The sequence below is a fragment of the Xenopus laevis genome, chromosome 1L, assembly GCF_017654675.1.
Source record: "Xenopus laevis strain J_2021 chromosome 1L, Xenopus_laevis_v10.1, whole genome shotgun sequence".
Lineage (NCBI taxonomy): Eukaryota > Metazoa > Chordata > Amphibia > Anura > Pipidae > Xenopus > Xenopus laevis.
The window spans coordinates 23820484-23837282 of NC_054371.1; the positions used below are offsets into that span (position 1 = coordinate 23820484).

Below are 16799 nucleotides of genomic sequence, written 5' to 3' on the forward strand. Positions count from 1 at the left end.
ACATTTTTACTGTCTTGTGAATGAAAATGAAATGAAAAATGAAAAAGAAACCTATCTCCAATATACTTTAATTAAAAAATGTTTACGGTTTTTATAAGAAACCTGACTGTATGCAGTGAAATTCTCCCTTCATTTACTGCTGTGGATAGGAATTGTCAGACGGTCCCTAACTGCTGAGCAGGGAAACAATCATACTTATGAACAGCAGGGGGAGCCCCCGCCTTACTTCCCAGCCATGCAGAACTCAAGCAGCTTTGTTTATGATGATCCCTAAGCAGCCCAGACCACACTGAGCATGTGCACAGTCTTAGTCTTGCAAAGATGTTTAACAAAGTTACAAGATGGTGACCCCCTGTAGCCAACTTTGAAAGCATAAATTATTTGTTTGATTAGGCTTGTGGTGCAGTAAGTTCATGTTTATATTTAGTATACAAAATACAGCATTTCTAGCCTTATTCTATTTTAGACTTTACATGCCCTTTAAAGGGGAAGGAAACCTATTCGGCGCAAACCCCCCACCCCCCCTCCCGTGTGTTGCCCACCCTCCCTCTTCCCCCCTGGTCTACCCGTCCCGCTGGGCAAATGCCCCTAACTTGTTACTTACCCTTCTGCGCAGGTCCAGTCCAGGGAGTTCACCGACGACATCTTCTTCCACGCGATCTTCTTCCTGCTTTGAACGGCGCATGCGCAGTAGGATCATTTTGCGCTTTACGATCTACTGCGCATGCACGTGACTTTTGGCGCATGCGCAGCAGATCCGTACCGGCGAAATGATCCTACTGCGCATGCGCCAAAACGCCGTTCACAGCAGGAAGAAGAAGTCGTTGGTGAACTCCCTGGACTGGACCTGCGCAGGAGGGTAAGTAACAAGCTAGGGGCATTTGCCCAGCGGGACGGGTAGGCCAGGGGGGAGGAGGGAGGGTGGGCAACAAACGGGAGGGGGGTGGGGGGTTTGCGCTGACTAGGTTTCCTTCCCCTTTAAGTCTATATATAACCTGCTTAACTGCTAGTTGATCCAGAGGAAGGCAAAAAAACATTTGAAGCCTCTCCAATTTGCCTTAGAGGGGGAAAAAAATCCTTCCAGACTCCAAAATTACAATTGGACAAGTCACTGGATCACTTCAGACAAGAGATTTCTGTGATTAAGAGAAACCTTGGGCAGACTGCGTGGCTCCCGTCCCCACCCTCAGAGCAAAGAAAAACTCTACTTATTGGCATTGCTTTTTCTTAATTTTCCTGCTGTCTAAAAAGTTTTGCTGTGCAAGTGGTTTTGTCCAAATTCCCTCATAAGTACAGAAAAAAATATATTAAAAACCCAACTTTTCTTTCTGTGGAAATGCTGAATCGCTCTCAGGTAATAGCAAAAGTCGCAGAGCATCAGAAATACAGTATTTTACATAGCGGCACTCATTTTTCTTTGCCTGTTTTGTATTGTTACTGTCAGCGGGCTCGAGAGAATGCAGAGTGGCTGAGATTATACACAGACCGGCTCATTTAGATGAACGTTCCTTATTGTGCTGCCGTCGGCTATTGCTGTAAAGTTTATTTCTATTCAGGTGTATGCCAAGACTTATAAAAAAAACTAGCTCTTAATAATTTGCATTAAGTAAGTAAAGGGAATTTGAAAAACAGTTGTTATATCACCTCCTTCCTCTTAACACTTAAGCCAGTAAAGAATAAGTAAATCTTTTTTTTTCTATCTCTAAAATTACTCAAAACAGCCCCCAGAATAACAAACCCTTCTCCCTGCATCCAGATGTATTTCCTTTCTCTGTTACAGCCAGTTCATTTGCAGCTCTTTTACTTACTTCCTTGTCTAGCGTGAAGCTAGAATTCAAAGTGGAATTTAACTGTAATTTAACTTTAAGTGGAGTTTAACTGTATTTGTATTTTAATATTTTATTGAGGTCTGTTATGTTAATGTATTGTTTTACTGTACAGCGCTGCATGCATAGTAGCACTATATAAATATACAGATACATATAAAAGAGACATCTACTGAGGGTGCCCGTACATAGGCTAAGATTGCCAAACAACAGGGGCATAACTACAGAGGAAGCAGACCCTGCAGGGGGGCCCCAGGAGGTATAGGGGCCCCATGAGGCCCTAATTCATATACAATTTCAATGTATATTGGTATAACAGGTCAACCTCTACACATTTGGGGGCCTGAAAATTAATTTACTGTGGGGCCCAGTAATGCCTAGTTACTCCACTGCCAAACAAAATAGCTTTTGTCAAACTTTGGAAAAATTAAGGGTTGGACTGGGCCGATGGGAGACTTGGAAAAACTCAGTTGGGCCCCGCCAACCCAGACCCTCTCCCTAGCCGGAAACACTTGCCACCTGTCCTCCCATCATGGCCAGGATTGCGGTCATAAAAATTATAAGGTGTGCACGGAGGGGGGTTGTGGCAGGGACAGGGGGCCCAGAGAGGTGGAGAGGGTTGCTTTTGGGTGGGGGGCCTGAGCTGGTGTGCAGACCCCTGAGGCAGCAGCTCTGGTGGGCCCAGGATTCCCCAGCACAACACAACACTGGGAAAGTTTTAAAGGAATTGTTCAGGGTAAAAATAAAAACTGGGTAAATAGATGTCTAACATCACAGCCAGAACTCTACTCTTGCTCTCCACTGGTTACCAGGCAGTAACCAATCAGTGACTTGAGTGGGGGGGGGCACATGGGTCATAACTGTTTCTTTTAAATCTGAGCTGAATGCTGAGGATCAATTGCAAACTCACTGAACAGTTATGTCCCATGTGGCCCCCCTTCAAGTCGTTGACTAACTCAGAGTTAGAGAGCTGAAAAGCAGGAAGTAGTGTTCTGGCTATTATGTTACACATCCAGTCACTGCAACCTTTATACATTGGCTAACTCACTATATCAGAAACATTTTTTATTTTGCACATACAATCTATTTACCCAGTTTTTATTTGTACACTGAACTGTTCCTTTAAATTAGCAAACATTGCAAAATAACTTTGCAATGCCACTGCGCAAAGTTTGTTGTCAAAAAACTGGCAGACTATTGTGCATGTATGGTCACAAAAGCATCGCCTATATAGATATCAGTTAGCTCTAGGGTCGACCTGGGGGTCTGGGCCCACCAGGTTGCCGTATCAGGTGCCTCCACGTCCCTCCAACAATCCCCCACCACAGCCGGAACCCCCGGAACCCCACTCCGTTGGTCTTCAAGATGCAAGTTGTGGGGAGTGGGTCTGGACTGGAAGGGCCCACATGGGTAGTTGTCCACCAGGTTGTTTCATGGTGTCCCCAGAGTCCAGTCTAGTGATGTGCTGGCCGACCTGATACCCGCAGGTCAGGCGGGTTCGGGTCGACCTCGCACTGATCCTTGCGGGCGGGTGTGGGTTGAGCTCTTCTCCTGCTCTCCTCGCCCGCCACCTTCAAATGCTGGCTTCCGACTTCCGGGTTCCGGTTTCATAGTCTCGCCACCCCTTTTATGATGTCATTGTGACGTCATCGGCAGGGCAGGTCTATAAAAGGACCCCAGAAGCGTGGGTTCGGGCGGGCGCGGGTTGAAGCAGGGCGGGAAAACCCTGACCCGCACATCACTAGTCCAGTCAGATTCTGAGTAGCGCTCCCTGGACAGGGAACTTAGGTGGGGTTTATATAAGGATATAGACCACTATATATAGTGGGACCCCAGAGAGAGCAGTTTTATCCTCTGTGGAGGATAAAAGGTATAGTAGGGTAAGATGGCATCAGTAACCCATGCGTCCCTCCAGCCATTGTTACTAACTGTACAACTTGTCTAGAGGACAGCTGAATTCTGCATCACTATTTCAAGAGTCAGAACCAGCAGAGCACAGAGGAAACAAAAAACAAACTGCTTTCAAAGTAAACCAGTCACCTGGGAACTACAGTTGTACATTTATTCCTCCAAAAACCTCTGAATAAAAAAAAGCTAGAAAAGCCGTGAGAGCGTGTACTGCAATAACCTCATGATGAAAGGGAAATGTAATGCAACAAAACAGCTCAGTAACAAGAAAGAGTAATGGGAGACCTATTATCTAGTAATAAAAGGGATTGCATTTGGACAAGGAACGGCGTGATCTCAGTCTCCATCTTTTACCTGAGCCTGTGTTGTTTGTGAGGAGTCACTGCATTAAGTAAGACTAAGAGAGCCTGACACAATGAGACTCAACGGGCAGCACCACTTTGTCCTAATGTTCTACCATGAAAGAATTCTAATAAGCCAGCGACCCACAATAATGATCTGTAGAAGAACACTCCAAACTAGAATGATTGTTAAACTGTATGTAGAAAACCCCTTCCCATAGGGGCTTTGTGCCATTTGTTATATCAGGCACACACTATTCCTCTGTATTACAGAAATATATTATGGAAATAACAAAGAAAAAATTAATTTTCATTTGAAAATTACTATGGTAACCAACCACCAGAGTTTTTTGCCATGTTTTTAAAGGGTGGTTCACCTTTAAGTAAACCTTTAAGGGATACTGTCATGGGAAAACATGTTTTTTTCAAAACACATCAGTTAATAGTGCTGCTCCAGCAGAATTTTGCACAGAAATCTATTTCTCAAAAGAGCAAACAGATTTTTTATATTCAATTTTGAAATCTGACATGGGGCTAGACATATTGGGGCTCATTTATCAACACTGGGCAAATTTGCCCATGGGCAGTTAGCTATAGCAACCAATCAGTGATTAGCTATTTAAAGCCAGCTGAAAGGAGAACAATGAATGCAACACTTTGATTGGTTGCCATGGGTTACTGCCCATGGGCAAATTTGCCCAGTTTTGATAAATGAACCCCATTGTCAGTTTCCCAGCTTCCCCCAGTCATGTGACTTGTGCCTGCACTTTAGGATGGAACTGCTTTCTGGCAGGCTGTTATTTCTCCTACTTAATGTAACTGAATCAGTCTCAGTGGGACCTGGATTTTACTATTGAGTGTTGTTTTTATATCTACCAGGGAGCTTTTATCTTGTGCTAAGGAGCTGCTATCTGGTTACCTATAGACAAATATAAGAGTCTATCTTGAGCTGCTGTCTGTTTACCTACCCATTGTTCTTTTGTTTGGCTGCTGGGGGGGTACAGCAGTAAAGAGTGACTGAAGTGTATCAGAGCACAAGTCACATGACCAGGGGCAGCTGGGAAATTGACAATATGTCTAGCCCCATGTCAGATTTCAAAATTGAATATAAAAAAAAATCTGTTTGCTCTTTTGATAAATGGATTTCAGTGCAGAATTCTGCTGGAGCAGCACTATTAACTGATGTGTTTTGCAAAAAAAACATGTTTTCCCATGACAGTGTCCCTTTAGTATGATATAGCATACCCTATTCCCAAAAACTTTGCAATTGGTTTTTATTATTTATATTTTATAGCTTTTGAACTATTTGCCTTCCTCTTTTGCCTCTTACCAGCTTTCAAATGGGGTCACTGACCCCAGCAGGTGAAAACGATTGCTTTGTGAGGCTACTTTTATATTGTTATTTCTACTTTTTATTACTTATCTTTCGCTGCAGACCCTCCTCTATTCATCTTCCCATCTCTTGTTCAAACTACTGCCTGGCTGCTACAGTAAATAGCTGCTGAAATACCAAACAGTTATGATGCAGAACAAAAAGCGTAATCACCGAAAAACCCTATAAATTAAAAAAAATTAAGACCAATTGCAAATTGTTTAAGAATATCAATGTCTACATCATACTAAAGGTTAATTGAAAGGTGAACTACCGTTTTAATAGGCTTTCATGTTATGCTGATACCATTAGACTTTACAAGTGACAATTTGCCCCGCGGTCGCGCGTGGGGGGGCGGGGAACAGAGGGACCCGGACTGCGGGGTCTGCAGCACTAAAAACCCCCCTCCAGCGCTCTCAATCAGCGGAGGGGGGGACTGTCAGTATCAGCCGAGCCCCTTTAAAGATTTTCGGAAGGGGGCCCGGCAAGCGCTTGTTACTCCACTGATTGCAGCTGCAAATCTTTCTGCTATAAACTACTTTTTCTTCCTTTTGTTTATGACAGAAGATGGCAAGAAGTGCAAATTCCCGTTTCGTTTTGGCGGCCGAGTGTATTTCACTTGTATAAACAGACCTCCGTTCTACAGAAAGTGGTAAGATAACTCACCAATGTCAACATGTCTTGTGTCGTGTCATTATTTACAAATGAACATTGTAGCCCTCTATGTTAGTATTAAAGGAATTCTGTCACAGGAAAACATGTTTTTTTTTTTTAAAACACATCAGTTAATAGTGCTGCTCCAGCAGACTTATAGACTGAAATCAGTTTTTTAAAAGTGCAACTGATTTTTTTATATTTAATTTTGAAATCTGACATGTGGCTAGACTTGTTCTTAGTTTCCCAGATGCCCTCAGTCATGTGACTTGCTCTGATAAACTCCAGTCACTCTTTACTGCAAGTTGGAGTGATATCATCCCCCTTCCTTCCAACCAGCAGCCTAACAACAGAACAATGGGAAGGTAACCAGATAACAGCTCCCTGACACAAGATAACAGCTGCCTGGTAGATATGAAAATAGCACTCAATAGTAAATATTCAAATCCCACTGTAACTCCTTCACTCACATTGAATAGCCTGTCAGAAAGCAGTTCCATCCAACTGGCTCTTTCTGAAAACACATGACCAGACTCAATGACCTGAGATGGCGCCTACACACCAATATTACAACTAAAATACATTTATTGGTTCAAGAATAAAATGTTAAATGGTACAATGAAATATTTGCAATGTACACAGTGTAATTTAGAAACTACACCATAAAATCATGACAGTATCGTTTACCTTTTGCTTCTAGAATCCTTCCATTGTGACCTAGGAAAGCACCGGGTCACACTATCATGGTCATGGTCTCCTCTCAGGCTGGAGGCCCAGGGCAAAATACCTCTTGAACAGCCATTGAACTGACTCTTCTTTGTCAGAGTTGGCTCTGTATAGCTGTGAACCTATGCTCCATAGAAGCACAAGCATTGTGATCATTTTAGCCCCCAATTGCCCCAAATAATAGCCCAACGTTTAGTAAATAAGGGTCTATAATCCTAACTGGATAAAGATATGTCATCAACTGTCTCAAAAAACATCCAAGATAGCTGCCAAAATTTTTCTCTCATGCTCCCACTGTCTTTATTTTTAAGATACTGTTTTTGTTTCATTTTTTTTGCTAAAAGAACTTTCAAAGGGGGAATTATTTATAGCGGATGTCTCACCCTGTCAATCGGAAGCTCCAATCAGTGGCTCAATCTCGTTTCCTGGGCCATAAATCAGCGATGCAAAGACAAACAACACAGGGAAAAACTATAGTGGATTCAGATTAGTATTTTCAAAAATGCAGCTCAGCTTTTTAAAGGATAAACAAATGGATGAACACATACACCTGCAAACGAGTGCGCCCCCAGGCGAATGCGTTAATTCAAAAGTGGGTAATGAAATTTGTTTGGAACGGCTGATTCAGACACTAAGCCTGATTTATTAAGCTGTGAGATATATTTTTGTTATCATGGATGTGTTTTTTCATGGAATGCAGATGTTCAGGAGACAAACCTTATAAATATCTGCCAACTGTTCCCTAGATAGGCCAGCTTGTTTCATACTCTTCATACTCAAGCTTCATACTGCAGTATTCTAGTCAATTTAGACTAAAACTGTTTTATTATTAACTGTTTTATTTTCAGAATGTAGGACCCCTAGAGGGCTGGTTTCTTTGGTTGGTGCCAATGTTTTATATGGGACCAAACCATTATGGACACTATGGATATTAAGGAAACCAGCCTGGTTGTACAACATTAAAAGGATTGTTCACTTTTAGGGGCAGATTTATCAAGGGTCGAATTTCGAAGTTGAAAATACTTCGAAAATCGACCATCGAATTGAATTACTTCGACTTCGAATATCGGAGTCAAATTTTTTTTCATCTAATTTGGCCATTTGCGGTCAAAGTAAAATCGTTAGATCGAACGATTAAATCCTTTGAATCGAACGATTCAAAGGATTTCAGCCAGTGGCGTAACTACCGGTGGAGCAGGGGGTGCAATTGGGCTAGGGCCCGCACCCCCGCAGGGCCCCCCGGCAGTCACGCGCCCACTGAAGCTGCTGCAGCGCTGCACGGAAGAGGGTGGGGGGCAGGGCCCAGCTGCATGGCCCGCACCAGGGCCCGCCCCCACCTAGTTCCGTCTCTGATTTCAGCGATCGATCGAGCGATTTTACTTCGACTTCAAAAAATTAAAAATGCTCTAGAAGGTCCCCATAGGCTAACATACTGTAGCAATTCGGCAGGTTTAAGTTGGCGAAGTATTTTTTAAAGAGACAGTACTTCGATTATCGAATGGTCGAATAGTACCGTAGGACGTTTTTACTTCGAATCGAATTCAAAGTCGTAGTAGCCTATTCGATTTACATCCAATTTCAAATTTTTTTACTTTGAAAATTCCCTCGAATTCACTTCGACCCTTGATAAATCTGCCCCTTAGTATGATGAAGAGAGTGATATTCGGAGACAATTTGCAATTGGTTTTCATTTTTAATTATTTGTTTTTTTTGAGTTATCTTTTTATTCAGTGGCTCCCCAGTCTGCAATTTCAGCGATCAGGTTGCTAGCGCCCAAAATTACCCTAGCAACCATGCATTGATTTCAATAAGAGACAGGAGAGGGCCTGAATAGAGAGATGAGTAAAAAAAAGTAGCAAATAAATTTGTAGCCTTACAGAGCACTTTTTTTTTAGATGGGGTCAGCGAACGCCATTTGAAAGATGGAAACTATAAAAGAAAAAATTAAGACCAACTGAATAGTTGCTTAGAATTAGAATAGAATATCTATTATAATAATTTATAATATAATAAAATAATGATAATTTATAATAATTTGACATAGATATTATTTACAATAATATCTATTGAGCTGGTTTAACTGAGGACTCCACAAAATGCCTTGGGCTCACTCAAGTCACTGCTAAAATACGTGTGCACGTCCTAATTTAATCTCATTAGGCTTATTGAATCTTCCAACTCGCACCTTTTACCTATATAAGTCAATAAATACAGTAAGTGGCTAATACAGTTACCTCTCATTTATATCACACGCTTTTCCTCTTCCTGTAATGTTATTTTCCATATTTATGCTAGATATACTCTGCAAACCATGTCAATACATTTTTACAGTTATTATTGACACCCAGACAGTATGTTTAAATACAAATTTGTAAAAAAAAAAAACAATAACAAACAATATCAAGCAACATTCTTTATAAATTGTGTTTTAAGGTGTGCAACAACACATAACTACGACCGAGACAGAGAATGGGGATACTGCTCTAATGTCGACAGGGATGTAGGTAAGTTATGAATTGTTATGATGTGGAGAGATTAAACTCTTCTACATATGACAATACAGGTATGGGACCTGTTATCCAGAATGCTGGGGACCTGGGCTTTTTCAGATAACAGATCTTTCAGTAATTTGGATCTTCATACCTTAAGTCTACTAGAAAATCATTAAAACAATAAGGATTAATTATATCTTAGTTGGGATAAAGTACAAGATACTGTTTATTATTACAGAGAACAAATTACTTTCAAACTTTGGATTATTTGGATAAAATGGTGTCTATGGGAGCTGGCCTTACCATAATTCAGAGCTTTCTGGATAACGGATCCCATATGTCTATTTATGTTTTTATCTTTGGGAATATTCTCGAAGTAGAAAAAGTCAAGAGAGCAGTAAAATAGGAGTGTGGGTAAAAAAGAAGTCAGTTGGCTTGACACATTTTATTTCTGCTCCAACCTTACCCAGATTCCTCATTTCTGGTTCATGTTCTGGCTTGTTGGAGAAATGTGGGTACTTATTAGGGATGCACCTAATCCACTATTTGGGATTAGGCCGAATCCCTGAATCCTTTGTGAAAGATTCAGACAAATACTGAACCAAATCCTGAACCAAATCCTAATTTGCATTTGCAAATTAGGGACAGGAAAGGAAAAAGAGGAAAACCTTTTTTTTTTTACTTCCTTGTTTTGTGACGAAAAGTCATGTGATTTCCCTTCCTGCCCCTAATTTACATATGCAAATTCGCAGCATCGAAGGGGTTGGTGAACAACATGTTTGCCACGAGCCACTGGTTGGAGATCACTGACCTAAAAGAAGGAAGAATTGTCATATGGTTTGTACTGACATGTGGACGCACTGGATTATGTATCACCTGGGATTGGGATAATTTTTCATCACATTTATATGGTCATTGGTGGATGAAAGGGGTACACTAGCAAGTCCTATCTCTATGCCATTGTCTCTTCTCTAAGCAGAATAAGTTAAAGTTTGTCCTTTTATACTTAAAAAAAGAGTCCCTGACATCTTAAGACATTTTAGAGGGACACCTGCTTTGGGAAGTGGTTCTCCACTTAAACGCCCTTTAGTCACTTGTCTGCTCTGGGGGTTGTTTGTCTGCCGCCTTCCCAACGATTTAAAGGAATCAAAGTCAAAAAGACTTTTACAGTTAAGCATTTGCAATGTCTGTAGCAAGGTGCCTAAATACTGGAAAGCTTTATGACGTTGTTTCCTAGGATGTAAAGTTTAATCAAAGGAACCTTACCTCTGACTTGAAACCAACCCAAAGCCCCTTTTATTTCAATAAGGACATTATATGAACATGGAGTTGGGCCAAACTTGCCAGTATTATGAGGTGCTAAACTGCTTTTTATTTGTGCAACCAATATCATTGGCCAGAAGCAGAGAACATTATAGCGGTTGCTGTCATTCTCTAAATTTGTTAATTTATTACAAGCCCCATCGCAGTAAAACCTGCAGGAATTATTGACTTCGGTTTGTCTTGGAACACATTCAGGGTTGGCAGGGACAAAGCCCAGACTGGAATTTCCTGGTGGGCCTGAAGTTGTTGAAGACCAGAATTGTATCTCAAAACCTCAACTGAACTACAGTTGTCTTACAGTTGTCTGGCTTTCACCAGAATAAAATATATTTGCAGGGCGTTTCCTTATACCACAAACGAGCAGAGGATATTTGTAAAGATCTATGTAAAGTTTTAAAAAACATCCCAAAACAGACCAGTTAATCATCTGAAAGATGGAATAACACCAGCTTAGACCAAATTAGTTTTTTTTTGTTGGCTGCCATAAAGCAATGCCTTGATGATTGGACATTATTAATGAGGGACCTCCAAACATTCACCAGCAAGTACATTACGGAAAACCATTAGCATATAGTTACAGGCAATACAGAGAAAACTGTTGTACTAAAGGGAAAACAGTTGATGAATATTTTAAACCTTCTGAAAAAATGTGATATAATGAAAAAAAGATATGGTACCCAGGAACACTCTAGATATTCCCAGGAGCAGGTATGTGCATTTAGGGAAGGACAGAAAGGACGTTTGACTTGGGACTTAGTAAAAAATAAAGTCACATACCCATTAAATACAACATTTTGGTGGGTTATTTATCAAAATCCAAATTTTTCTGATTATTTTATTAAAAAAAAGTCTGACCAAAATAGAATCCATGATTTGACTTTATTTATTATTAAAAAAGCACGATTTAATCGGCTCTGGGAAAAACTCGATAAAATCAAGCAAAAGACCTGCCTAACTGCTAGTTATCCAGAGGCAAAAAAAAAAAACCACATCTGAAGCCTCTCCAATTTGCCTCATTGGGGAAAGAAGATCCTTGCCGACTCCTAGATGGCAATCGTACCAATCCCTGAATTAACTTTGAACTAAGAGTTATTTTCAATAACCCTGCATTTTCCCACATCTTCTTGAAGGTATCTAATGTATCTCCTAGTTCAACCACTTCAAGTAGAGATTTTCTAAAAGGGTGTATAAAAGTATAAAGAGCATATTGAGTAACTATTGTTAGATATTTTCAGCATATATATCAGGAACGTCCAACTTGCGGCCCTCCAGCTGTTGCTGAATGTCAACTTGCAGCATCCCATTGATAGCTGATAAGACATTTGCAGCAATATATTTCTGAGTAAAAAAACCAGCGCTAAAAGCTTTGAGGGGAAAAAAGCAAAAAGATGGTAATATATAGTGTAGTATTTCCCTTTAAATAAAAACACCCTTTGTGTCACAGGTTTCTTTAGGAGTTTCACTCCTTCGCAGGTGGGGTCAGTTCACCCTATATGCCTTCACCACTTTCAATTATTTCACCTTTCGTGTTTATAAGTTTTATACTTACAAACGTTTAAAATAGTTGTTCGCATTAAGGTATTACAGCTCTTCAGTCGAAGTACACTCCACATCAATTCTACGAAAACAGGCTTAACATCGTGTAAAACCGTTTTTAATTTACATAGATACAAGTTAAAATTACACTCACATTGGGTTTCTTTAAAAACATGCGTGTCACTCATCCACAGGTTTTCCCCAGTCCTTAAAAGATGTTGCGCTGTATAAAAAGATTTTAAAAGATGCCGGCATAAAACAGCGTGTCCTGCTGGGCCCCTCTGGATGACGTCACCACAAGCCGACGCGTTTCGTCTCAAAAGACTTTCTCAAGGCTACAGTTCTTCTCTGCGCAAATGCGCCTTTTACTCTGTCCTGCTACCATGGCAACGCTCTCTGCGTACTTCCTGTTTTCGCAAATCATGACGGGTTGTTATAGCAACCCGCTTTTTCTACTTACATTACTTGGCGGTCTCCCACTTGAGGATGAGGTCCGCCTGTTGTTATGCCTATATACCATAGTTACCACAATTTTATGCAAACATCATTGTGTTATTACACCATTATCATAAGGGATTTTACAATATCTCCCACATATATTTTTCAGTTTCTCAGTCTCAATTCCACAGTGTACATCAAATAAACCAAATGTATTTTCCAAAATATACTGCATACAATGACTAGTTTTTTCTTTTTTTGAGTTTTTCTTTTATCTGTATGTTCCTCTCTTGATTCAATATGTCAGTTTACAAAAAGGCCCTCAAGTTGATATCAATGTTTAACCCCTTTGGAATATATGATTCCAATTTATATATCCATCTGCTCTCATTTTGTAATGTCTTTTTTATCAAGTCTCCACCTCTCCATTGATTTTTTACAACTTCTATACCCCAATATGTCAGACCTGTGGGGTTCATTTTATGGTGTTCCTTAAAATGTTTGGAGACGCTATGATTTTCCTTACCATTTTTTATATTATTAATATGCTCTCTGATCCGTTCTCTTAATTCTCTATTTGTCTTGCCCACATATTGTAATCCACATGGACATTGTAGGCAATATATGACATTTTTTGTTCTACAATTAATGTTTTGTTCGATCTCAAATTTCTGTTTATTTACTGTTGAAGTGAAGCATTTCTTCTTTACCCCATATTTACAGGCCTTACAGAGGGAGCAAGGAAAGAAACCTATCCAACTGCATTCTTTTGTTCTCTTTTTTGTTTTATCAGTATCACAGTAACTGTTCACTAGTTTTTGATGTAAATTATTTGCACGTTTAAATACTATTTTTGGTTGGTCTGGAATCACGTTGGCTAGTTCGGCATCACATTTTAGGATACCCCAATGTTTTTTTATAATTTTTTTGACTTCTCCTGCTAGGGGGTTATAAGTAGTTGAAAATATTATTTCCAAATTTTCTTCTCCTTTTTCTATTTTTTTATTTAGAAGATCTGTTCTTTCTATATTTTTTACCTTCTCTCTAGATTTGTTAATTATATTTTCTTTATAACCTCTCTCTTTGAACCTTTTACTCACAAAGTCCAATTGTTTATTCATCTCTCCTTCTTCACTACAGTTTTTCTTTATTCTGCACATCTGGCTATATGGAATACTATTTACCCATTGTGGATGGTGATTGCTATTTGGCATCACGTAATTATTGGCATCCACACTCTTGAAATAGGTCTTAAAGTGTATTTGTTGGTTTTTTCGATATATTTCTAAATCTAGAAAATTTATATTCTCAACACTGTAATTTAACGTAAATTCCAGATTTAGATCATTCTGGTTGAGGGACTGAACATATTCCTGGAATTTACGTTAAATTACAGTGTTGAGAATATAAATTTTCTAGATTTAGAAATATATCGAAAAAACCAACAAATACACTTTAAGACCTATTTCAAGAGTGTGGATGCCAATAATTACGTGATGCCAAATAGCAATCACCATCCACAATGGGTAAATAGTATTCCATATAGCCAGATGTGCAGAATAAAGAAAAACTGTAGTGAAGAAGGAGAGATGAATAAACAATTGGACTTTGTGAGTAAAAGGTTCAAAGAGAGAGGTTATAAAGAAAATATAATTAACAAATCTAGAGAGAAGGTAAAAAATATAGAAAGAACAGATCTTCTAAATAAAAAAATAGAAAAAGGAGAAGAAAATTTGGAAATAATATTTTCAACTACTTATAACCCCCTAGCAGGAGAAGTCAAAAAAATTATAAAAAAACATTGGGGTATCCTAAAATGTGATGCCGAACTAGCCAACGTGATTCCAGACCAACCAAAAATAGTATTTAAACGTGCAAATAATTTACATCAAAAACTAGTGAACAGTTACTGTGATACTGATAAAACAAAAAAGAGAACAAAAGAATGCAGTTGGATAGGTTTCTTTCCTTGCTCCCTCTGTAAGGCCTGTAAATATGGGGTAAAGAAGAAATGCTTCACTTCAACAGTAAATAAACAGAAATTTGAGATCGAACAAAACATTAATTGTAGAACAAAAAATGTCATATATTGCCTACAATGTCCATGTGGATTACAATATGTGGGCAAGACAAATAGAGAATTAAGAGAACGGATCAGAGAGCATATTAATAATATAAAAAATGGTAAGGAAAATCATAGCGTCTCCAAACATTTTAAGGAACACCATAAAATGAACCCCACAGGTCTGACATATTGGGGTATAGAAGTTGTAAAAAATCAATGGAGAGGTGGAGACTTGATAAAAAAGACATTACAAAATGAGAGCAGATGGATATATAAATTGGAATCATATATTCCAAAGGGGTTAAACATTGATATCAACTTGAGGGCCTTTTTGTAAACTGACATATTGAATCAAGAGAGGAACATACAGATAAAAGAAAAACTCAAAAAAAGAAAAAACTAGTCATTGTATGCAGTATATTTTGGAAAATACATTTGGTTTATTTGATGTACACTGTGGAATTGAGACTGAGAAACTGAAAAATATATGTGGGAGATATTGTAAAATCCCTTATGATAATGGTGTAATAACACAATGATGTTTGCATAAAATTGTGGTAACTATGGTATATAGGCATAACAACAGGCGGACCTCATCCTCAAGTGGGAGACCGCCAAGTAATGTAAGTAGAAAAAGCGGGTTGCTATAACAACCCGTCATGATTTGCGAAAACAGGAAGTACGCAGAGAGCGTTGCCATGGTAGCAGGACAGAGTAAAAGGCGCATTTGCGCAGAGAAGAACTGTAGCCTTGAGAAAGTCTTTTGAGACGAAACGCGTCGGCTTGTGGTGACGTCATCCAGAGGGGCCCAGCAGGACACGCTGTTTTATGCCGGCATCTTTTAAAATCTTTTTATACAGCGCAACATCTTTTAAGGACTGGGGAAAACCTGCGGATGAGTGACACGCATGTTTTTAAAGAAACCCAATGTGAGTGTAATTTTAACTTGTATCTATGTAAATTAAAAACGGTTTTACACGATGTTAAGCCTGTTTTCGTAGAATTGATGTGGAGTGTACTTCGACTGAAGAGCTGTAATACCTTAATGCGAACAACTATTTTAAACGTTTGTAAGTATAAAACTTATAAACACGAAAGGTGAAATAATTGAAAGTGGTGAAGGCATATAGGGTGAACTGACCCCACCTGCGAAGGAGTGAAACTCCTAAAGAAACCTGTGACACAAAGGGTGTTTTTATTTAAAGGGAAATACTACACTATATATTACCATCTTTTTGCTTTTTTCCCCTCAAAGCTTTTAGCGCTGGTTTTTTTACTCAGAAATTTATTGACTTTCCGAAGGAGAACGGATATTGACCGGCAGAGGAGGGTGAACAGTGACACTTGGATACCTTTTTCTGTTTTAAGAATTTGCAGCAATATGAACTGTGGGAAGACCCATTAAGGGTCTCAGAGCGTGGGAAGGTGGCTTGTTCTGAAGGCCAGTTACAGTGAGATTAGGGGATAATGCCTTTTGTTCATATAAAACGGCCCCATAGCCAGATTGGTTTGTTTGGCAAGGTCACCAACCATGCAGATCTGGCACCAATTTTACCCAATGGACAATGATTGGATCAGCCTGATTTGGCCCAACATATGAGTAGACAAATCAGGCTGATCCAATTGGCCAAGAGCAGACGGAGAGTTGACTCTACTGCCCTCATCCATATGTATTCTTCTGTATACATGCTTTGGTAATAATAACTAAGGTTATATGTGTCAGACAAATGCAATTTCTCACCTAGAACCCAATTACCCCAGCCCACAGTAGTACCCCCTACTAACACAACACTCTACCTCATTATTATCTGTTGTTATTTAGAGTAGCGTCTGAGAGTTGTAATAATTTCAGCCAGGTATACTTTACGTCAAAATACACAAGGCCTCAGATGTGCCAATTTTACCAAAGTAATATTTTTGTCATTTTACAGCCACACAGAATTACTGTGCAGAGAACCCCTGTGAACACGGAGGCACCTGTTACAACGTAGCCGAAAGGGGCACCTACCACTGCATATGCCCGGAGGGTTACACTGGGACGGACTGTGAAAAAGGCAAGGAATACGAAGCTATAGAATGATTGTCGGTTCTCTAACTTCATAAGTGGTATAAATTGGT

At 39.5% G+C, this 16799-nt stretch overlaps 1 protein-coding gene across 1 annotated transcript in view; it reads left to right on the plus strand.

The window, feature by feature from the left end:
• hgfac.L (HGF activator L homeolog) overlaps positions 1-16799 on the plus strand; it is a 35558-nt gene that overhangs the window by 4503 nt on the left and 14256 nt on the right. Inside the window, exons 3-5 of the mRNA XM_018228386.2 lie at positions 6012-6099; positions 9261-9331; positions 16613-16735. Coding sequence (XP_018083875.1) covers positions 6012-6099; positions 9261-9331; positions 16613-16735 — 282 coding nt within the window. The remainder of the gene's footprint in view (positions 1-6011; positions 6100-9260; positions 9332-16612; positions 16736-16799) is intronic.